General features: G+C 36.7%; 1 protein-coding gene across 1 annotated transcript in view; it reads right to left on the reverse strand.

Annotated features, from left to right (window-relative positions):
* The window catches only part of HSD17B4 (hydroxysteroid 17-beta dehydrogenase 4), an 85,936-nt gene that overhangs the window by 45,553 nt on the left and 22,738 nt on the right, over positions 1 to 17,645 (reverse strand). The window contains exons 5-11 of the mRNA XM_019746537.2: positions 14,011 to 14,032; positions 13,857 to 13,903; positions 11,961 to 12,045; positions 10,118 to 10,305; positions 4,924 to 5,015; positions 2,323 to 2,347; positions 1,294 to 1,422 (exon numbers count right to left, since the gene is read on the reverse strand). Of these exons, the coding sequence (XP_019602096.2) occupies positions 1,294 to 1,422; positions 2,323 to 2,347; positions 4,924 to 5,015; positions 10,118 to 10,305; positions 11,961 to 12,045; positions 13,857 to 13,903; positions 14,011 to 14,032 (588 nt within the window). The remainder of the gene's footprint in view (positions 1 to 1,293; positions 1,423 to 2,322; positions 2,348 to 4,923; positions 5,016 to 10,117; positions 10,306 to 11,960; positions 12,046 to 13,856; positions 13,904 to 14,010; positions 14,033 to 17,645) is intronic.

Consider the following 17,645-nt stretch of genomic DNA (forward strand, 5'->3'; position numbering starts at 1 on the left):
AGGTATCTTGTCATTTACAATTACATAATTAATTTAATTAGCTTTTTCTTTATGTTAGTCTAATACTTTTAAGGCAATAAAGTGGAACATTGACATTAAAGGAAAGTTTTTAATGTATTTCTTCCTTATTCCTTTCATTCATTTTCACTGACAGGTGACTGTTATTCATAGACTAAATTTATCTCAAATATCAAAATGCAGAATACAGAAAATGCTATCATTAACGATATAACAATTATGTTATCATCTGATGGAGAAAAAGCATAATAAAATGTCAGTGAATACCCCAGCAGGCAGGAAAGCGTCATTAAGGAGAGGGAAAAAAAACAGCATAGTCATTTTTCATATATATTCTTCTATCAAATATCAAATATAAAATTACTAAGAGGAAAAAAAGACTTTTCTGTAAAATAACCCTAATTCATGATCTGTCCCAGAAAGGTCCTTTAACATTCATGTACTATATGCATATGTGAGTTATACTAGAAAAGCTAATGTGACTTTTATTGGTTATCTATTCCTGTGGTATATCATAGATGATTCAATAATTCACGGTAACAAGTATTTACTAAATCCTTTCTATGAGCTCTGCACGATGCTAGCACCAAATACCAAACAAGAATATACAAGATAGTCTCTGCCTCCAAATTACTATGCAGTTAGGAAACCACATACTTAGGAAACAAAAGCGCTGGAAAGCAGTTATGATTCGATGCTCAAGTGGTAAAAGTTCAGCTAAGAGAGATCAGTGTAGCCCAGGATACCTGGGGAGGTTATGTTGAACATCTGAGCCTTGCGTTTTTCTAAAGACGCACTAATGAAAGGAGGAAAGGGCATTTTAGAAAGACAGAGAAACAGCAGCAAAGACAAAGTACTAAAACAGCAAAATCTATTCTTTAGACAGAGAAGAGCCAAGTCTAAATAAAATAGGCTTAAATTAACTTTTTGGGAAATAAAAAAAAAAATCAGGTTAGACAAGGAGCATATGGTTAGATAAGGAAGACTTCGAAACCAACATCAGATGGGGAATGGATGCATTCAGCACAAATGGATAACCCCCTCATACCATCCCCCAACTGCACATACAACAAAAAAATAGGAGTATTAAAAAACTGAAAAACTGACAGTGAGACTGACATACCTATCTTAAACTGGAAGAGTTCTAATGCACACGAGCAGAAAATGTAGTCTAGATGATTCAAGTGTCTAAGTCACCACAGTGAGGCCATTCCGTAAGAGAAGAGATTGCCTCTGGTTCCCCAAGCAGGAAAGAACTGACTTGAGACTCTTTACCTTCAATGCTCCGAGGCTTGCTGGCATTTTCAAAGTCACAGATCTGTATCCAGTCAGCCTTCACTGCCTCAGGAGTCATTGGCTGATTCTTCTGTCTTACAATGGCTCCAAGGGTCCGCTCCCAGCGTACTGGTTATAGAAACAAAACTAAGATATTGAGACAGTTTAAGTAAAGGACAGAAAGTAAAATTTATAAGAGCCCCTTGAATTTTTTTTAACTTTCAGAAAAGGGATTCTAATTTCTAAAGAGTTTTACTATATTCCTTAAAATGCACTTTTCCTAAAATAACAAACCCATTAGGATAATGTCATACACACACACACACACACACACACACACACACACACACACCTGAAACTGAAGGGAAAAACTTCTCTCCTGACTATGCCAGGCACTACTAAAAACAGAATGAAATGCAGAATCCAAAAAAGTTAAATTATATATTATCATCCCCCAAAAAACTGAATTCATGACCATAGATCACTTGGGGAATATACTTCAAGGTAACAGAATAGAGCTTTGCTGGATAGTAAACTGAGGACTAGTGGTGCTAACAGGTCAGAAATTCCAGATAACCAAATTACTGTATCAGATAGTCCCACATAATTCTCCTTTTTCCTCTCTTTGTTCTGCCTCCTTTTCCACAGGAAGTCAACTAGAATGTGGAGAGTCGCAAAAATCATAAAGAGTAAGAACAATCATGTGGGATGTCAGAGATATAGGAGGACAAACATCAATACAAAGGGAGACTGTGCTAAGGGAATAGCCAGTTCTCAGTAAGACTAGGCAGGTCATGAATAAGAACTGCCAACAGAAAGAAAATGAAACAGATTCTTGAAAATGCCACAGGTCTGCAGGACAACTTCCATGTTTTCAAATACCTGTTGGTGTAACAATGTTTGCGTTTGAATATGCATGCACTCAATCCAATGGTTAGGTGTTTCACAAGATCTTTACCCAGCTCTAATTGGATATGCAGGTTTAAAGATACCGAAATTATGGCAAAGCAAAAAGCAAAAGAGACTTACATTTTCCAATCCATCCTGCTCCAACCTACCAAAAAGACAGGAAAAAAGTTATACCATCTAATGTGAAATCACTCATAAAATTTTTTAAATTAAGACAACAGGCAACTATCTTACTAAGAATATTAGAATGCTAGATGACAATGTATAAAAATAAGACAGCTCTACAAAAGGCCACTGGCCCCCATGACTGCTCTGTTCGTGTTATAGAGGAGAAGTATAAAGCAGCGCAATGTAGGAGAAAAGCATTACTCTGAGGTCAGAAACCAAGCTTTGATACCAGTTCTTTTACTGACTCGCTGTGTGACTCTGGTCAAATCATCTGACTTCCCTAAAGCCAAGTGTCCCCTTATGTAAAACAAGGATAATAATACACTCTTCATGAGGTAACCATGAAGGTTAAACAATACATAAATAGTAAAATTGTCTAGCACATCACAGGCTCAAAATATATGTCCCTCTACAAAGACCTAGTGAATAAAAAAATTAAAAACAAAGAAAAATAAAACCAGGATTTGACTTAATGAACTACATGTAGTCAATTCAATGAAACATCATATATAAAGATAAAGCGAATGATCAAATATGTTAACTGCTACACAGAAAGATTAATTTTTTTCTTAGAGATCATTCAAAGATATCCTCAGAAGAAAATGTTTGATATAAAGAAAATCTGTTTGTCATGCCTTCAAACACCACAACTACAGTGTGCCAGAACTAATCACGTGAATTCCACATACATATGACAGGAAAAAATTAATCAGTAGACAGCACACATCTCAGTGGCTATATGCTCGTGGGACTTGGCTTTTCAATCACGCTTTGCCTTTATATTAACACGCCCACACCTTTTATAATAGACTAATCAGTCTTGACGCTGTTAGAGTAGATAAATCAGCAGCACTTTTGATAATAGGCAAGAGATGCCATCTTTTATCCTATTTTGGGAGTAAAGGAACAAGCTGCACGCTCCTCTCAGGTGCTAGAAACAACGGCTCAGCTAGCCAAAGAATCTGTATCTGCCACTATAGCTACTGATCAAAACTTTGCAAATAAGGTGTGAGTCAGGATATTACACACACATCTCTTACTGTATTTTATTAATCACACATACCTAATGCTCCTCACTAAAGATGTTCACAATATAGTAAAACGATACACACTCCTAATTATGTATGTTTGAGTGTGTGTATAAAATGCCTATCTACAAAAAGACTATTCATGTAAATGCACAGCTAGTAAAAGACTAGAAGAGAATACATAAAAATATTAATAGTAGTTTATCTCTAAATAGTGATAATGTGGGTGATTTCTATTTTCTTCTATATATTTTCCTGCATAGTTGAAGTTTTCTATAAAAAGCACATACTTTTGTTGACAGAATAATAAATATAATTGTAAAAGATAAAAAGTTTGTTTTTTTTAATTCCCCAATGAGAAAAAAGATAGGCAGGCCAAATTTTGAGCTCCGTATGGCTTAATGTTATTATATTAAATTTTCCTCTTCTGCATATTTAGAGTTATAAAGTTCTTTCCACCTTTAATTTTTCACAATTCACATTCAATGGTTGTGGTTAAGAAAGGGGAGGTACATAGCTCTGCTTAGACATGTGTAGACTAGTTTTTATTTACTTATCAGCTTTTTATGCAAATGAATCAGACTAATACATCATTCACTTCAAACTGAGCCAGGTTATTTTGCTACCAAGAAATATTTTTCGATATCATCGTATTCCTCACACAACAGGTTCATTATTACCACAGAGAATCAAATAAAGGGGGGGAGTCTGAAATATAACAGTTCATGCTAGGAAAAAAGAGATCAAACTGAAATAAGGAATCAAAAATGTATATGCTAGCATAAAGAAATCTAAAAGGACTGACTACCAGTGAAAACCAGGTCTCATGGATAGTGGGATTATGTGCAGTTTTTATTGTTACAATAAACATTTAAAGTTTTGCAACAAGGAAAAATAGAGAGCTTATTTTTTTAAAGTTAAGATACATAATAAGTTGTGTTTACTGACCTATCATACCCAGACTAAATTCCTGCTATGCTGCTGTAATATTTAAAATTGAGGAGTGACTAATATGTACTAGGTCCCATGCTAAGAGTTTAAAAGTATAATTTCTAGTTGTCACAACAAAACCCCAAAGAAACCAAGGCTCAGGGAGGTTAATTTGTACAAAATTCCAGCAAGCTAGCAATGACCAGATCAAGAATTCAAAATCTGGCCTGGCCGACTCTAACCCCTATTCTCATCCTTGTACTTTACCATTGAGTTTCTCTAACCAAATGACACTTTCTCTATGTGTGTGACTAAACACATAAGCCACATTTTCATTTGGTAAGAATATTAGAAATGAAGAACTAAATAAAAACAGAATTTATGAAGTTGCTGTTATTTTCTCAAAAAAAGACATTAATCAACACTCGTCCCTTAACCATCACATAACCATAATATTAAAAAAATATGCAAGTGATGTCAACTAATGTAGATTTTTTACAAATGTGAACAACTGAAAAATACTAATTTTTAAATCATTTTTTGTATTTAGTTACACAAATATTACTTTGGGAGAAAGCAAGAAAGTTCAGAATACCTCAAACAGGCCACCGTTTTCCTCACAACTCTCGTGGCAAAGCCAAAGAACCAGGGGTGCCACATAATCCGGCTTCAGAGATTCCAACATATCTGAAATAAATACAAAAAAAAGAAAAAGTGTTTAACAAGTATACATATTTAATCAATCATTTTATTTTCTGAGAATTTCTTATTTATAAAAGTATAGGTAATTTAAGTAAATAAGAACAAAATTAAATATACACACTTAATTAGTCTAACATTCAAGGCTTTTCAAAGAACATTTTCCATCCCAATGGAGACACTCCTAAAGCTCTCTCCAGCTTCTAACATTGAATACATCAAATATACTTTTCCAAGACAGGTAACATAATATTCAGGAAAAGGCAAGTTAGAGCTGCCTAGGCAAAGACTGGTGTGCAATTCTACATATAACATGAGGAACTCAGTACCGTTCATTCCCAAAACTTTTTTGTTTTCCCAGCTATTTAACCATAAGCTAGAAAAAAAAAAAAAAAAAAAAACACCCAGCTCTAACAATTGTAATGGCAGTAAGATAAGATGTGAAATGGACCTTGCAACCATTGCTGATGAGTAACAAAGTGTAAGAAATATTTTCCCATTGTACCCTTTCTGTGAGCAACTTAATACAGCAGAAAGGTACTACACACAAGGAGTAGGAAGACATGGATTTTACTGCTAGCCCTGCCTTGCAGGCCACTTAGGACTGAGCACATCACTCGACTCCCCTGGAGCTGTGCCTTCATTAGTACCATGTAAGCAGAGTGCTTTCCTTACCTGTTCCATCAAGTTGTTCCAAAGCTCAAATGAGATTCAATTTGTTAATATACTTACTTTATAGTCTTTAAACAATTAAATAATTGCAAATTTTAATTGTGAAATGACAAAACCTAATTTTATATTAATATGCTAAAGCAACAACGATGATATTTACAGTCTCCATAAGTTAAGGAGCAACTCCAAAAACTTTTCACTTTATAGCCTCTAAAAGCTCTCCAGTATGCAAAAAGTCTAGTGGTGCACTGTTCTCCACTCTCTGTTATAAATATGAGGAGAAACCAAAGGGAGATTCCAGCCATCTCAAATTACATGATAAAACAATTTCTTAACCCATATAACATTCGTCTCAATACATAACATTCCTCTAATTTCCTTTATATACAAGCATTAATTGCAAAATGGAATGTTAAAGGATATTTACATAGATTCTGAAGTTTGAGTTGACTACCTTTATAGTAGTATTGAATACAGCAATAAACACATCTATAAAATCCAACTCAGCGTCCATTATATTAGGTGAGAAAAAAAGAAGAAAGGAACATAAGTCACGTAGGAAAAAATACTTCTGCCTTGCATCTTTTTTCACATATCGTCACTAATAATGTAAGTAAATATTCTTGCTTTCCAGTACTCAAAACACATTCCAAACTCATAGGTTAGCTAGCATCTTATTAAGCTCAATTTTACGAACAAAAAAAACAAGGCTCAAAAGGGTAAGTGAAGTTCCTGAGAATATAACAATGAGATACCATTTTATACTCACTAGATTGGCACACATTGACAATGCCAGGTTTGGAGAAGGACCAGATTGTAGAAAAGGGTTAACTCAGCAGGTCAAGGTTGCTTCAAAACTCTGCACCATCCCAGAAACGTCTGTCTTCAGGACTGACCCTTGGCCAGCTCCTGGGGGGTGAGCTCTGAGCCTTGGAATACCCTGCTTAATAAGAGGGTTTGTGTATGCCTGAGTACTTGGGCCATGCAGAACCAGTGTGATCAGATAGTTTATGCAGACAATGTGACTTATGATGAAGCCTGCTTTTGCTCTGAGGGGCTGGAATCTGTGTAGCAGAGGTCAATCACGCAGGGGCCGCAGGCTTACATGACTGACCACCAATAAAAAGCCTGGACCCCAAGGCTCAGGCGAGCTTGCCTGGCTGGCAACACTTAAAAGCATGCAGCCTGGTTTCTTCTGAATTTCACCCCATGTGCCTTTCCTCTCTGCTCATTTTAACCTGTATCTTTTCACTCTAAAAACCCATAACCATTACTACAACAGCTTTGTCTGGGTTCTGTGACTTCTTCTAGAGCATCATCGAGCCTAAAGGTGATCCTGGAGACCCCCGACCCAACCAGAGATCAGTGAGAATTCTGTAACCACTGGTTGGATGTTAATTGGCTTAATATATTTGAAAATAATTTAGCATTATCTTAAGTTTAGCATTTATATAGAGGGTGCCAAAAAAATGTGTATACATTTTAAGAACAGAAAACTGTATTAAAATTATAATACTCAATATACACACATACCAATAACAAAAGATGAATACAAGTCACGTTTGACTTTTGCAGTTAAAAGAGGTGCTCAAAGTGGTTACCATCAGCATCCAGACACTTCTTATTATGGCGAACTACTGCTTGAGCAACGTTGACCAAAGTGTCCACTTGTATACATTGTTTTGGCAACCCCGGTATATTCTATAACTCAGCAATTTTACTTCTAAGCACACACCCTAGAAAAATTATTGTTTATGTGACCCAGGACATATGAACAAGAACGGAAACACTGTTAAAAAAAAAAAATGGCAGCACTGTTCAAAAAAGCAAATAAACTGACACAAACCCAGATGTCTATTAATAAGAATTAGATAAATTCACATAATGGATTATGACACAGCAGTAAAAATGAGTGAACTATAGCTAAATATAACATGAATTAATCTTAGATATATAACACTGCGTAGAAAAAAACCAAAGAGCAACCCCTCCCTAAAAAGTACAGTATATTACAATTTCATTAGGATCAAAATCAATCAAACCAAACAATAAAGGGTTTAGCCATGTATTTATTATTTTTTTAAGAAAGGGTAAGGAAATGAAAACCAATCATTTTCTTTAAGTGATTACATCTGGGGGAAGCAAGGGGTTTGAGATGAAAGGACAACAAAGATAGATGCAAGTTATTGGTATGCCCCAGTTTTCGGGTTGCATGACAGCTGGTCGAGACGGCCCCAGTGATCCCCATCTCCTCTTATTCACCCCTCTTTGCAGTCCCCTCCCACAATATACCAGAGTTGGTCTCTGTGACCAACAGAACAGAAGTGATACTATGTCACTCCTGAAATTAAACGATATCGTCAACTATTATCCTGGTGACTGTTTCTCTTTCAAATTATTAGCTCTGGGGGAAGCCAGCTGCCATATAAATAGTCCGATGGAGAAACCCACATGGTAAGAAACCGAGTCCTCCAGATAACAGCTAGGAAGGAAGGGAGGCCTCCTGTCATGTGCATGTGTGAGTTTGGAAGTGGATCCTCCAACCCAGCAAGCTTCTGAATGACTGGAGTCCCAGCAACCATCTTCATTAAAACCTTTTTAGAGACCAAAACCAGAACTTCCCAGCTAAGCCACTGAAGATGCCAGACCCCAGAAACTGTGTGAGATAATAAATGTTTGCTGTTTAATCCACTAAGTTTTGGAGTAATTTATCATGCAGCAGTGAATAACAAATACAGCTTGGGAAGTTAGTTCATGGGTCTTCATTCGAGGATTATGCATCACTTCATGTAAGAAACATGTAAGTTACGTACATTAGAGGAAAAAGAAACTACAAATGTCTCCACATATTACTCATAACATCTGGTTTTTAAACATAATTCCTTTGATAGCCTATAAGTGATATTTCAGAGGAAGAGAAAAAAACCCTGGGGCAAAATAAATTTTCAACTTTTTCTAAGCTATAAAAAATAAAACCAAAGTAGGGGTTCAAGATAGAAAGACCCAGAATTCACCTCCTTCCATAAATACACAGAATATACACCTACATATAGAACTGAGGGGCTGACTGAACAGCTTCTGCACAACGAACAACAGAGGGATCACACAGAGAAGGGTAGGAGATAGAGACACGGTAACAATGGGAACCCCATCCCCAACGCAGTGACCTGCAGTAGGGAAATCACTGGGGGCGTCCACATGCAGACTCACCCACCCTGGGGCAAGGCTGAAAAAACTGCAGTTTAAAGGAAAGGGCACGTAGGCTATATGTGAAGGAAATCCATTTACAAACTCTGGAGTGTCTGCCAAATGGGTGGGGAACTGCTGGAACCGTCTTCAGGATCAGGGTACCAAACAGCATCATTTTTTATGTTACCCTTGCACCTTGACAGCAAGGACAGAAGCACAGTCCAGTTACCCTATCAGGCCTGCCAAGGTCCCTGGCCCACACCAGCTCCAGCCATCCCCCAAAGATGGCTCCAATGCAAAGTGTTCAGGGACCCCACTAACCTGCACCCAATCCAGCCATCCTGCTAGGGTGGAACTGGAAAGTCATGTCCCAGGACACCCGGAGCCCACACTTCTTCCAGGTCTAGACATCCTGCCAAGGCAACCCTGACGCAGTGTACCCTGGGACCCCAGACCCACACCCACACCAGTTCCAGCCATCCCATCAAAATGGCCCTAGCATGGCATGCCCCAGGACACCCAGATTCACACCTGTTTTAGCTCCAGCCATCCCACCAGGGCGTCCCCAGCACACAGTGCTCCAGTACGCCCCCAACCATGCCCACTCCAGTTCCAGCCATCCCACCAAGATGACCCCAACACAGAACATCCTGGGTCTCTCCCAAACCATGCCTGCTCCAATTCCAGCCAGCCTGCCTGAAACTACCTGGCACACACATATATATATTATATATAGGTATGTGTAATACATATATATTTGTATTTAAACTTTCATTCTTTTTATCTGTATTAGACATATATATAATTATATATGTATACATATATATGTATATATGCGTGTGTCTATATATATCTATATATATTTATATATAAATTTTCATTCTTTTTATCTGTATTAGACATATATAATTATATATATGTATGTATATGTGTGTGTATATGTATCTATATCTATATCTATAGATATATATATATACATAATTATATATATGTCTACCTATACAGAAAAAAAGAATGAAAGTTTATCTTAGTGTGACAGAATTATGGGTTATTTTTTTATTTGTTCCTTTGTGCTTTTCTAAATTTTCTACAATGAACACAAACTATATGATACTTTTTGATACCGTAAGGAAAATAATTTTGTAACTATTCAGAAAATTAAATACTTTTACAAAGCTCATTACACCCAGGTTTATGGGTTATAGCACTAAAAAATCTAAGCTACTTACTTTGAGGAAGAATATTCTCAGTCATCCTCGATCCAGCAATAGGGGCAATAGTGTTACAATAAATGTTGTTTTTCTTGCCTTCGAGTGCAAGAGTATTTGAAAGGCCCAAAAGACCCAGCTTTGCAGCACTGTAATTTGCCTGGCCAAAGTTGCCATATATTCCCGAAGCCGATGTAGTCATAATAATCCTAAAAGGAAAATCAATTCCCCAACGTCACCATTTTTTTTTTTAATTAAAGTTTATTGGGGTGACAATGGTTAGTAAAGTTACATAAGTTTCAAGTGTACAATTCTGTAATACGTCATCTACAGATCACATTGTGTGTTCACCACCCAGAGTCAGTTCTCCTTCCATCACCATATATTTGATCCCTTTTACCCTCACCTACCACCCCCCTCCCCTCTTACCCTCTGGTAACAACTAAACTGTTGTCTGTGTCTATCAGTTTTTGTTTTTTTATTTGTGTACATTCTTACACTTGAATTCATTTGGTTTTGACCAGAACCAAATGTTTGGTCTTGCTCCTTTGTTGCTTTCAGTTTTATCTTTACCATGTTTTGATAACGTTGCAATTCTAAGCTTTCTTTTTTTTTCTTTTTTGGTACTATGACACCTCAAGAGACTCAAAAGTGACTCTGTATACTGTTGTCATTAGGTTCTTACTGTCAAGATTCACATTATCTAAAATAATATTAATAACAAAAGTAATCTCTCAAAATTCAATTACAAGATTTAACTGTTTTAAAAAGAATCACTGGGGTGGCCGAGCGGCTCAGTTGGTTAGAGTGCAGTGCTCCTAATACCATGGTCGCCAGTTCGATTCCCACATGGGCAAGTGAGCTACGCCCTCCACAACTAGATTGAAAACAACGACTGGACTTGGAGCTGATGAGTCCTGAAAAAACACACTATTCCCCAATATTCCCCCATAGAAAATTAGGAGAAAAAAAAAAAAAAAAGAATCCCTGGTCAGAACCAAATGAATTCAAGTGTAAGAATGTACATTCATTATTTACTGAAAACAAGAAATATTTGTAAAAATCAAATAAACTGGCAATATATAAGTTAAAATTGTGGTAAGAAACATTAGATAAAGCAGGTCTGATTCTTCAGTTCTCATCACTTTGCCCTCTCCCTTCCTCGATAATACTAAATGCCTCATATTAAAATAATGCCATCTCATAATCTGACCCAATCTCACTCACTTTACTTAGTAGATCAAGTGAAATAAATTGTATCATTTTCTTTCAGAAGCTGCTAGGGTCAGGATAAACTACAAATCTCTGGTAAGAAAAGGTATCACAAACGATTCACTTCTAGTAAATGTGTACAAACCCTAAGTTAACAGGAATGACCTTGACATTAGAGTGCATGGAGCCACTAACTAGCTCTGCAAGGCTGAGTCACTCACATAGATGCAGCCATGAGAGTTCTCCAGTTCCTAAAAAGTTTATAAAGACTAACTCATGTCTGACAAGTACCAGCTAGGAGGAAACAGCCTCTCATCTCTCCCCATTTGGTCACCGGATACACAAAATGATATTTTGGTTAAAGAATAAAGTATAGCTAAACCCTCAACGTATGTACTGCTAAAATATCAGAGAACTACAGGAAAATCATTAATAATGAAAAGTAGGAGGTGAAAAGGAATATAAAGCTGTCCAGCTCAGCTAATCTGTGACTAAATGACCAATTTAATGACAGAGTATGTGCCAAAACTACATTTAAAAAGCCTACACGTATCTGAAGATGTTTTCCTCAGTGTCAAAGCAATTACCATTCCCTGTACCCAAGAACCCACACACATCTCTAATCCCCCTTAAAAGCCACATGCAACTCTACCTTCCAAAATTCTGTTTCTTCATGTGATCCCATGCTGCCCGGGTCACTTGGAAGGAACCCCGCAAATGCACTCTATGGATTATATCTAAAACAAAAAATTATTTTTATTATATGTCTCATCAAAAAGTCAACTAGGCATGTCTCAGAAGCAACATTAAGCAATGATTTACATATAAACAGATATTAATTTTATACCCAGCATTCAAAATCATCTATTATCGCACTGCTCTCTGAGTAAATGTTTTTGCTTTTGTTCCAAGTATGAAACCAATTAATAGTTCATACCCATTTTCTATATTATTTATAAAATTATTGAAATCCCTGTACATATTTTTAATTTATGCCTGCTTACATAAAAATTCACTAATACCTAATAATTTTACATACATAATTGGGACTCGACACAAACATTAGTTATAAACCATAGTCATAAACCACAATTTATCAAGAAATGTTTACAAAACACTCAGTATATCCCTACATTCCTATTTTCCCCATGGTTCATAAATGAGTTAGAGAGAATTGAGGAGCAGAGGGTAGAAAATGGGAGGACAGAGGGGGGAGGGAGAGAGGGAAGAAGAGAGATAAACCTATCTGTTTTCGGGATGTCAATCTAATAAACAGACAACCTGGGGAATGATTCAGATAGACAAAATCCTCTAGCCTGACTTCTTTTTTAATTCAATTTTCTTTAGATTTAAATTTAATTTTACTTTTTTAATTATCAGTTTCTAACCATTTTTATTTATTTTTGTTTTAATCTGGGGCCTCAACAAATGTTTTTACATGTTTCTATTAGAATAATGTGAGAGTGAAAAAAGGAACTTAAAAGAAAAAGGGTAGGCCAGTCGGTGGCTCAGGTGGTTGGAGGGCTGTGCTCCTAACGCCGAGGTCACCGGTTGGATTCCCAGCTGTGAGCGGCCAACCTATGGCTGATGGCCGACTGCCTCAGCCCCGGGGAGCGCAAGGCTCATTAAAAAAAAAAAAAAAAAAAGCAAAGGGTAGTTAGGAGTGGTGAGCTTAGGGTGAAAACAGAAGAGAAAACACCCCAGCTTCACCAGAGCTCAAAGGAAAGCACCAACATCTGCCTCCTTGGCCAACAAATCTTAGCTTTCAGTTTCTTTTTACCCCAGTTGTTGCAAGAGAAGAGGAAACTAAAAGCTCCTCTTTGCTCAACTCTAAGACACAAAGATGTGCTTCTTCCAAAAAAATTTCTGGCAATATTCTCCAGAAGCACACTCTATAAACAATGATATAATTCACCTCAGTTATCATGCCTGCCGTTGTCTCAGCCACCAGTGTTTGTTTTAGTTCTAATGGCCGATGAAAAGTAAGGGCAAAGAAGAGCAAATAGAAAAAAAAAATTTGTAACTGTGATTTGTTCATTATCTAAACTCAATCTTTTCAACATGGCATTGCTAATGGAAAAATATCCTCCTTGTCAGAAGCTTCACAATTACATCTAGGTTTTTCCCACCCAGTTCTAAGATCTCCATCATTTTAGTGCCCCAGGCTCCCTTCCATATCCTGCTCTTGTTCTAGAAATAAGAATCACACAGCCAGATAAACATGCTAAAGGCTGTTAGAAAGAGTGAATACTGCTAGAAAATGCTGACAACCTCTCAAGGAAAAAATGAGGGAAACAAATCAAAAGCCACAAAATTCTTCTGAATAACTTTTGCCAACTGATTAAAAAAATTTTTTTATCAAATGTTAAAAAAATGGGCTATTTCCAACTATTCATCATTTTCAGTTATAAAGCTTATTCATCACTTACATTAACAGAAGAAAAAGTAGATAAAACCAAGTTTTTCCTTAAATGTATGAATTTATCAAATATTAAAAGGCTAAATAGATAGGTATGCTCCACAGAGACATATATTTAAAACAACTTACCCCAGTCTTCATCACTTATTCTACTAAAGGAACGGTCTCTCAGAATTCTAAGAAATTGATATTATATCGATTAGAGGGTGAGTATATACATTAAAAAAAAAAAAGAACTTTGCATGCATATTACTTTACTAACAATGAAAATAGAAATACTCACCCAGCATTGTTGATCACAATATCTGCAATATAAAAAGATCTAAGTCAGAAATATAAAAGCAACTATGTGAATTTGCATTTGCTTACAACTCACATTTCTTTCAAAAATGTTTTCCCCCATGGAAAAGTACCAGGGGTGCCAAAAAAATGTATATGCATGACCTGTATTCATCTTTTATTATTGGTATATATTATTACAATTTTAATAGTTTTTTCCTTTTATAAAATGTATACACATTTTTTTGGCACCCTCTGTGTATGCAACTGGTAAAAGTGCTTTCAGAACAAAATTTTATACCTATAGCAAAAAATAAAAAAATATATGATTCACAAAACCACAGTATCACATTATATCAGTGCTTTGCTCTTAAACTTGCATATCTGAATTTTTCCACCTCTACCTTCTGCCGTAATTCTATCAGCTTATTATTAATAGATTTAGCTATGGCACAACTCTTAGGTTCTTAGGATTCTGTGGTAACCACAAACCACTACTCATTTAACCTCAAAATTCACTTGGAAAGTTAAAAACCTTAAAAGTTATTTTCTTGTCACTCAAAAGTCAAAAGCCCACAAAGAAAACCATTAGAGTTAAAAACTGATTCCTATCTTAAAACATAATTGTACTCTCACTTTGAAAAGAAAGAAATGATTTTTTAAGGTTCAACCACCATCTTGTAGCTATTTTCAACCTATGACTTCACATTTCTGTGGTCTCTATCCCTCTGTCAGATGGTATGTGAACATGTCTCTTAAGACATAACTAAAAAAATATTATAAATATGGGGGTGAGCACATTCAAATTATAAAAATTAATGTTTTTCAGGTTGTACACATGTTAGGCTTATCTGCAGTAATGTTTCCCTCTTGAATTCAATAATCCTTTTTTAAAATTGTGTGGAATTAAACCAGGAAGATTATCTAGAGAAAAATGGACTAAACAATATATTGAAAATGCTTCTTTAAAATGAAGATTTTTATTACACAGTTGACCCTTGAACAACACAGGTTTGAACTGCCTGAGTGCATTTGTATATAGATTTTTCCAGTAAATACATTGGACAAATTTTTGGAGATTTGCAACAATGCGAAAAACTCACAGACAAGTACTCGCATAGCCTAGAAACAACAACAAAATTATTATGTCATGAATACATAAAAAAAAATGTAGGCACTGGTCTATTTTATTATTTACTACCACAAAATATATACAAATCCATTATAAAGTTAAAATTTATCAAAACTTATGCAAAAACACAGACCATACATGGCGCCATTCAGTTGAGAGAAATGTAAACAAACGTAAAGATGCAGTATTAAATCATAACTGCATAAAATTAACTATAGTACATACTGTAATAACTCTGTAGCCACCTTCTGTCGCTATTGCAGTGAGCTCAAGGGCTGTAAGTATCCGCTTACAATACCATGTGATGCTGATAGCTCCCATCAGAAGTTCCTCTCTCCAGTCAATTGTGTATGGCAGTAAAAAGCGATCTCTTACGGCTTTCCTCTATTTTTCATTTTTTAGTGCAATACCGTGAACCTGAATAACAGCATGGGACCCATACAAAGTGCCACTAGTGATTCTGAGGGTACTCCCAAGAAGCAGAGAAAAGTCGTGACACTATTTTAAAAAGTTGAATTGCTTGACATGTACCATACATTGAGGGGTGCAAGTGTGGTTGCCTGCATGTCAAGATAAATGAACCCAGCATTAAGAACCACTGTAAAAGAAAGAAAAGAAAATTCATGGAGCCATCACTGCAGCTAGTTCGGCAAGCACAAAAACTTCGCACTTTTTGCAAAATACCTTTTTATCTTATATTGAAAATGCAACTTTTATGTGGGCCCAGGATTTCAGTAAGAAAGGCACGCCTATACACTCTAGTATGAATCAAGAAAAAGTGGAGTCACTAGATGACAACTTAAAGCACAAGGAAGGTGAAGCATCTAAAGCTGGAGAATTCAATGCCAGCAAAAGATGGAATGGTAATTTTAGAAGTTAAGGTTTGGCTTAAAAAATGTCAAAGATACCAGAGAAACAGCTTCTGTTGACCAAGAGGCAGCAGATAAGTTCCCAGACACCATTAAGAAAACCGCTCAGGAGAAAGGGTATCTAGCTGAACAAGTTTTTAATGCACATGAAAGTGCCCTATTCTGGGGAGAGGAAATAATGCCACAAAAGACGTTTGTTAGTAAGGAAGAGAAATGAGCACCAGATTAAGGCCAGAAGAGATAAGGTAACTATTTTGTGCAAATGCAGTTGGGTTTCTGATCAGGACTTACCTATAAAGCTACTAAACCCCAAGCCTTGAAGGGAAAAGACAAACACCAGCTGCCAGTCTTTCGGTTGCACACCCAGGAGGCCTGGACAATGAGAACCCTCTTTCTGGATTGGTTTCACTGACACTTTGTTCCGGAAGTACCTTAATGTTCTTTGGTTTTGCATGACATCCCTGGCTACCCAGAACCACGGGAGTTCAACCCAAAGGCACTGAAGTGGTCTATCTGCCCCCAAACACAATGTCTCTAATTCAGCCTTAATACGGCAGGCTCATTACACACAGGACTCTATGGAAAGGATTGTCAATGCTATAAAAACCCCGACAGAGAGAACATCGTGGAAGTCTGGAAGGATGACACCACTGAAGGTGCCATTGTTGTTATAGAAAAAGCCGTGAAAGCCATCAAGCCCAAAACAGTCAACTCCTGCTGGAGAAAACTGTGTCCAGATTTTGTACGTGATGTCACAGGATTTACGACAGGGCCAATCAAAGAGATTGTGGATATGGCAAAAGAGATGTGGGGGGAAGCGTTTCAAGGTATAGATCTTGGAGAAATTCAAGAGCTAATGGACACCACACCAGAGGAATTAACAGAAGATGACTGGTTATGAGTGCCAGACAATGAGGAAGAAGACGTAGAAGAAACAGGGCCAGAAACCAAACTGACGTTAGACGATCTGGCAGGAGGGATCTGATTACTCAAGACTGCTTTGTGACATGAACCCTTCTAGGATACGGGCACTAAAACTAAAGCAAACAGTGGAAGAAGAACGGTACTGTATAGAAACATTTTTAGAGAAATGAAAATGCAAGAGAGTCAAACAGAAATTAGGATGTATTTCCACAAAGTTACACTGAGTATGCCTGCCTCTCCTGCCTGCCCTTCCACTTCCGCCACCTCTTGCACCTCTGCCATCCCTGAGACAGCAAGGCCACCGCCTGCCCCTCAGCCTACTGAACATGAAAGACAACAAGGATAAGGACCTTTATGGTGATCTACTTCCACAGAATGGACAGTAATAATCATCACACCATACAGTTAATAAAGTGTCTTCGTGTGAAAATATAACAACTGTATGGTAAGAACTGTATGAGACGTTTTCGTGTCATCATTGCCTAAGGATTCATCACGTAGAACCTCGTGTGCAAGACTTGTATAGAAGTGGATATCCTATGCTTCCATACACATAAGGCGAGTGATATTTAACATAAAATTAATGTGTTAGTTTCCTTACTGTTTTATGACTCTGCTTTCAAAGAATTATATTACGGTACAGTATGCCTCTCTCTCTCTCTCTCTCTTATAATTAGAGAAACTGAGAATCAACCTGTCATCACAGGCAAGTGA

The sequence above is a fragment of the Rhinolophus sinicus genome, linkage group LG03 (genome assembly GCF_036562045.2).
Source record: "Rhinolophus sinicus isolate RSC01 linkage group LG03, ASM3656204v1, whole genome shotgun sequence".
NCBI lineage: Eukaryota > Metazoa > Chordata > Mammalia > Chiroptera > Rhinolophidae > Rhinolophus > Rhinolophus sinicus.